Source organism: Electrophorus electricus, chromosome 14, assembly GCF_041902795.1.
Source record: "Electrophorus electricus isolate QZ-2024a chromosome 14, ASM4190279v1, whole genome shotgun sequence".
Taxonomy (NCBI): Eukaryota; Metazoa; Chordata; class Actinopteri; order Gymnotiformes; family Gymnotidae; genus Electrophorus; species Electrophorus electricus.
In genome coordinates, this window is record NC_137510.1 from 11,475,945 (window position 1) to 11,481,944 (window position 6,000).

Genomic DNA, 6,000 nt, shown 5'->3' on the forward strand with positions numbered 1-6,000 from the left:
GGTTATGTCATCATACAGCTCCTTTAATTTTGGGAGCAAGACAGTTCCTGTGGATACAAATGCAAAATATCTGGGCTATCACTGGGAAATCACTTAGTAAAGTGATTTACATTTACGACTAAATGCCATAAATGTAAATGTAAATCACTTTAAACAACAATCTCCATATTAACCAGTCTGTGAGAAAAGATTCCAAACATTTGCTAATCTTTAAGGTGATAAACAGAATACCCCAGGAAGACTTGCTAACAATATATTCAACACAGATGTCTGGAATATGCTGATTGTTATTTTAGGGATGTACAAAAAAAACAAGAGCTTTAGAACGCATCCAAAAAATATCAATTAACATAATGGACGAATCCAACTCTGTTCCTGTTGTTCCCACTGCAGTCAAGATGACAAAAAGCAGCTGTAAACCTCATAAATGACATGTCTGCTCTGACAGCTCCTATGAATGACTTCCTTCCATGGAAAAGAGGAATGATGCTTGGCATGGGCCTAAGGAATCCAAATAAACTGATCTGCATAAGTGCCAATTGCTGGCCACAGCTATTAGAATTTCTAATGCTCAGTTATAAATATTTATGATTATTAAGTTTGTAGTATTTTGTATACTTGTAATTCTTGGATGTCATCAGTTATAGTTTTTTTTGTCTTTAAAGATATGGTTTTATTATATTTTGTCATTTTTATATTTTGCATAGCTTTATAGCTGAAACTTGATTATTAGTAATGATAGTGTATTTTCTAAGCTTCTGCTCAATTCAGTTTTACACCATGATGCAGAGTTAAATAAATAAACAAACTTGAAATAAATAAACTTTAGAAGGACCAACAATGAGCACTCTCCATTGCACATCAGTGGCACAAGTACAGAGAAAGCCAAAACTCATTAGTGTCCACAACACAGAGGATCTCACATGGACTCTCCACACAACCTGCCTACCAAAGAGATCCAGCCCAGTTGCATTTTCACTTCCTGTGGTGTATAAGCAAAAATGCCTTCTACACGGGAATAATTGTGAGTACTCTGACCAGTTCACTCACATTCTGGTATGGAAAATGCATTCACATCACAAGTCCCTACAGTGAATTTTGAGAATGGCTGACAAGATCACTGGCACCTCTACTCTCCATCAACATGACTTAATACATTCCGCACAAGGCAACCAGCACTGTGGAAGATTCCTCCCAGCCCCTCATAGGCTCTTTAGCATCCTGTCATGTAGCAGAAGGTAATAGAACACCAAATCAAACACTTCTGGACTGCAGAAGAGCTTTCAGTTTATTTAACACTACTGTCCCCCCAGCACCCACCTGGACTAACCAAGAGTCCTTCCATCACTAGCAAAACCATCAAGTATCATCCCATCACGCACCCTAAGTGTGTGCACATTTCTTTGTACACCACTGCTCTTTAATCCAGAAAATTATGTTGTGCACTGTTAGGTCATTTGATGTAATGCTTGGTGCATAGCTACAGACACATACCCCTATTCTGATTCTGCTACTGGGAATGTTCCCACAAGCAAGTCTGTTTTGACAAACAGTGAATAGATTTAACCCATATATCCATGCTTAGGGGATTATACATTTTGGGGTGGTTATCTAGGTTCCAGTTTAGTTGGTGTATTTTTACAGTAGGAGCTTGTTTACCTTCCAGACTGCTGAGTCTCTCACAGAACCTGATCAGCTAGGTTGTTCCTATCCTCTTGAGGGGGAAGAGAAGGTGTGATGGGTCTTGTTGCCGACCCACTGAGTCGTCTTCTTCCAACTTAGTCTCAGTATATAGATGATTAATGGTGTCAGTGAGTCCTTTCAAATGGTCTGGCAGTAAAATATAGTGGAGGTGAGCATTCCACCACTGCCTCAGGCTGCTGGGGCACCATGCTAAACAACAGTAACAAATGAAAGCACCAAACAAAAGCAGGTAACAGTTAAAATTTCATATAGCAGTGCATGGCCCCATGTTGGGTGCCACTTAGCAACCTACTGTCTAGAACAGACTATACCAGAATGAGGTACATTACACACCCTATGAGTTTGAGTCCCTGTGCCAGCTGTCTACCACTGAAGGCTGTCCAGAGGCAGTTAGCACAGCAGAAGGTGCAAGCTGACACAATAAAGAGTGCTGAGGGTTAGGAGTTGTATATTCACCTATTTATAAACACCACACATAAGGCCTCTTTTGTCGTTCACCTGATCCCTGTTGTGTGTAATTGTCATGCGTGTCTCGTTTCGTATCGTCAAATTTGCCGGTGTCTGATCCAAGTAGTCTGTGTTAAGACGTGTATGTTTCATTTGTAAATATAACGTATGTTTATGTTCGACGTGCCTCGTCCCCGCATCCTGCTTAACCCTCGTCCGTCACAGGTTAACAGTAGAATGACAGAAAGAAACCCTGCTATGTGAACATATAGCCACATAGACATAAACTGAGCAGATGAGCATAAGTATAAAAATATGCATCTTGTTATCTTTAACAGAGCAACTCTACATACATAACCCAAACATACAAATACCACTAAGTGTGCTTGAGTAAAGAACATTTATATTGAACTACTATCCAACACAACCTACAGCTTTCCCCAAAAGGAGATTCTGATAAGCAAACGAGAATATGGAGAGTTAAACCAAACACAACTGAACCTAATTCCTGTCTGCTTTCCTCTAAGTGTGTGTGCATGTGTTTTGTATATGCAGATGGGTGTTTTATAGCACCATGTTTAGATTCTAGTAAATAGGCCAAACTAGAAATCCCTTACCAAAATTATATTATTATTATTATCATTATTATTATTATTATTAATTACACTTATATAGCATGTGTGAAGGTTGCTAACAGATAAATGGCAATCGACTAGAGGCGATTAAATGGACCATGTAATTAAAAAACAAGAACAAAAAAAATTCATGTAGCACATAATATTTTTTATTATAGTTTTGACAGGAAAAATAAATCTCAGGCCCCAGAGTTCAATACAAATATATTGTGTGAACACACCTATGTGGTCTGAACTAAGATCCAGGCAGCTCCATTTGCTGAAGTCACACTGATAACACAAATGTAACATTTCTTTTTGATTACAAATGTATCAGTAGTACAAAAAAATCCTGACTAAGGATGTTTGTTCCACATGTTAGCGTTAAGGGGAAAAAGCACATAATTAGCTTTAGTTATGTAAGCTAGAAATAGTACATAATTTCACATAAATTATTGAAAAATGCTCAGATGTGGCATGTAATATTTTACCATTGTTCCTGTGAAATTTCTATGTGACTGTCAGCAGCAGTAATGAAAAGAGTGGTGACCAGGATGATAGTAAAAAGCCCAGAGCTAAACAATACTTCCTTTGAATTGTTTAATGCAGTTCTTATACAGTTGTGAAATAAAACCAATAAACATACTAGATTTTATATATTGTAAAAATCTAACAATAATAATAATAATAATAATTATTATTATTATTATTATTATTATTATTATTATTATTATTATTATTATTATTATCAGTCATACTTGTTCAGAAAACATATTTAAATTCAAATTAATATGTCAGGGTTATAATGAATACCCCTATTGGCATCTTTTATATCCCACTTCTGGAGAATAAAGTTGTTGTTTCCTGCATTTAATTGGAAATAGTGTCTTGGAAAATATGCAACAGTAAAACTGACACAAGATTGATCTGGATTGGTTCAGTATGAAGTGAATGGAGTTGTAGTTACTAAATTGCTTCTACTGATTCAAGTGAATCTTTTTTTACTAAAATGTGCAAAGATAATAGATATTGTCATGAGCAAATATACACAAAAGGCATTTAACTGCAGTCCTGGGGAACCATACTGCTCAATTTCAAGTTTTCCCTTTTCCCAGAAGACCGGATTCAACTTGTCAGGCCATTAGCAAGTCCCTCATGTCTTCATTATTTGGATATTTGGACCTTTGGATCTGTGTGTGGGTCCTGGGAGGGGAAAGGGGAAACTATGCAGGGTAATGTTGAGAACCCCAGGCATACAGCATTCAGTGCAGTAGCTAGATTCTGATTAACAAATTAACAATTATCACAGCATGACATTGGGATGTAAACATCTACTCTTGATTAGTCTCATACACCCATGAGTCAAATTTTACTTAACTGAAGCAGAGGGACAAGGAATATGTTCAGTCATGAGCAATTTATTTTGAAGCTTCTTTCTCTGTCAATGTGCTCAAAGTCTGCACTCATTCTGTGTCCATATACTATGAAGTTCTTACTTAGGAAATAATAATGCATTAATTTAGATTACAGTGCCATCTCTGGTCTAGTCACATATAGGCTAAGGAATCATCTAAGAAAATGATCTGCTGTTTGTGGTGACAGTCATATGACTTGTTAAACATGGCACCTGATTCACCAGCAGCCGACGAACATGAGTCTGGAATTTTCTACCCACAAAAGTATAGAATACAGGGTTGACACAGAAGTACAAGTGAGCAATGTTGTGAGTGATATACTGTACGTAAATAAGACTGTCATCACAATTGTCACCACTGTTATGCTCTTTCATTATTAATACCACATTGTATGGGGTCCAGCACATGAAAAATAACACCACAATGACAAAAATAATCTTAACAGTCCTGTGTTTGCCCTTCATCCGGGATAAGATCACCACTACACCAATCCTGATGTAGCAATACAGGGTGACAGCCAATGGGAAGATAAAAAATATCACAAACTGAGGGTAGGTGCCAAGGACCTTGGAGTCACTGGTTTTGCCACAGGTGATCCCCAGAAATAGGTCATCCTCTGTATCGTGACTGAAAAAGGCCTCCAAGCTAGCGATGCCACAGACACTCCAGACAATGGCAGACATGGTGAAGGCATAGCAGCTGTGCCGACGCTTTGTGGCAGCCACAGCATGAACTACAGCCTGGTACCGGTCCAAAGTTATTAGCGTGAGGAAGAGGACTGAGCTGTAGATGCCCAAGAAGTAGGCACCGCCCACCATTTTGCAGGCTACACTGCCAAAGATCCACTCATGGTAATGGTAAACAGCTTGAAACGGAAGACTGAAGATGACAATCAGGTTAGAAGCCACCAGGTTGATGAGGAATATGTTAGTGATGGCTCTGAGATTTTCAAACTTATATAAGATGTACAGTACCAATCCATTGCCTAATATGCTAATGGTGAAGATGGCAGAGTAGAACAGTGGAAGAAAATTTTTACCAAAATTATTAATGTCATCTGTGTTACATGGAGGTGTATAAGTCATTGACGTTTCATTATCAAATTCATAGACCTGAGTTGATGTGTCAGACTTGTATTTTGCCATATTTCAAGCGACCTGTGCAACAGAGTGTTGGTTATAGTACTGTCTGTTATTAGGTTAAATGATGTATTATGCAAAGACAACTATACATACAATTTACAATAGTAAAGACATAGCAATATACTAAATATATACCAAACTAGAAATTAGAGAAAATAAATTTCACTTACCTCAGAGCACTTATCAGAGTCAGCTGTTTTGAGCACAAGGACAAGAATGACTAAAGAAGCATGTCAGACTAGAGTGGAATATCTAGGGTGTGTGAGTTGCTAGCTGAGTTATTTACTCTATCATCCCTTGGTTCCTTTTAATGTCTCCACCTACTTCAAAACTCTAGGAAACACCTCCATCTGAATTTCTCTTGTCTTTTTGTGTCCTTTGAAAGGCTTTTTAAAATAAGATATCTACCAAAACCTAGAAGGCATATAAGGAAAACACACAAACAAAGATGAAAAAAACAAACATTTTGATTAATTATATATTTTAATAATGCTTGCAAGTTGCTTTGAGTGAACTAACTTTACCCTATATCTCACATAACCAGCCTTGCCAGACTAAATCTAAATAAGAATATTAAGATGGTGTAGAAATGACATGCATTTCAAAAACTATGATGATTTTGACCTATACTTTTATAATCTTTGCATATACTTTGGTCACTGTCGTATCATTGTCTAT

The 6,000-nt window shown here is 37.3% G+C and overlaps 1 protein-coding gene across 1 annotated transcript; it reads right to left on the bottom strand.

Annotated features, from left to right (window-relative positions):
• Positions 1-4,191: 4,191 nt before the first annotated feature.
• Positions 4,192-5,572, bottom strand: ccr12b.2 (chemokine (C-C motif) receptor 12b, tandem duplicate 2). The gene is made up of 2 exons (XM_027005942.3): positions 5,493-5,572; positions 4,192-5,337 (listed from the first exon to the last, which is right to left on the bottom strand). The coding sequence occupies exon 2, from the start codon at positions 5,323-5,325 to the stop codon at positions 4,336-4,338; it is 990 nt and encodes a 329-aa protein (XP_026861743.2). The 5' UTR covers positions 5,326-5,337; positions 5,493-5,572; the 3' UTR covers positions 4,192-4,335.
• Between the last annotated feature and the right edge of the window lie 428 nt (positions 5,573-6,000).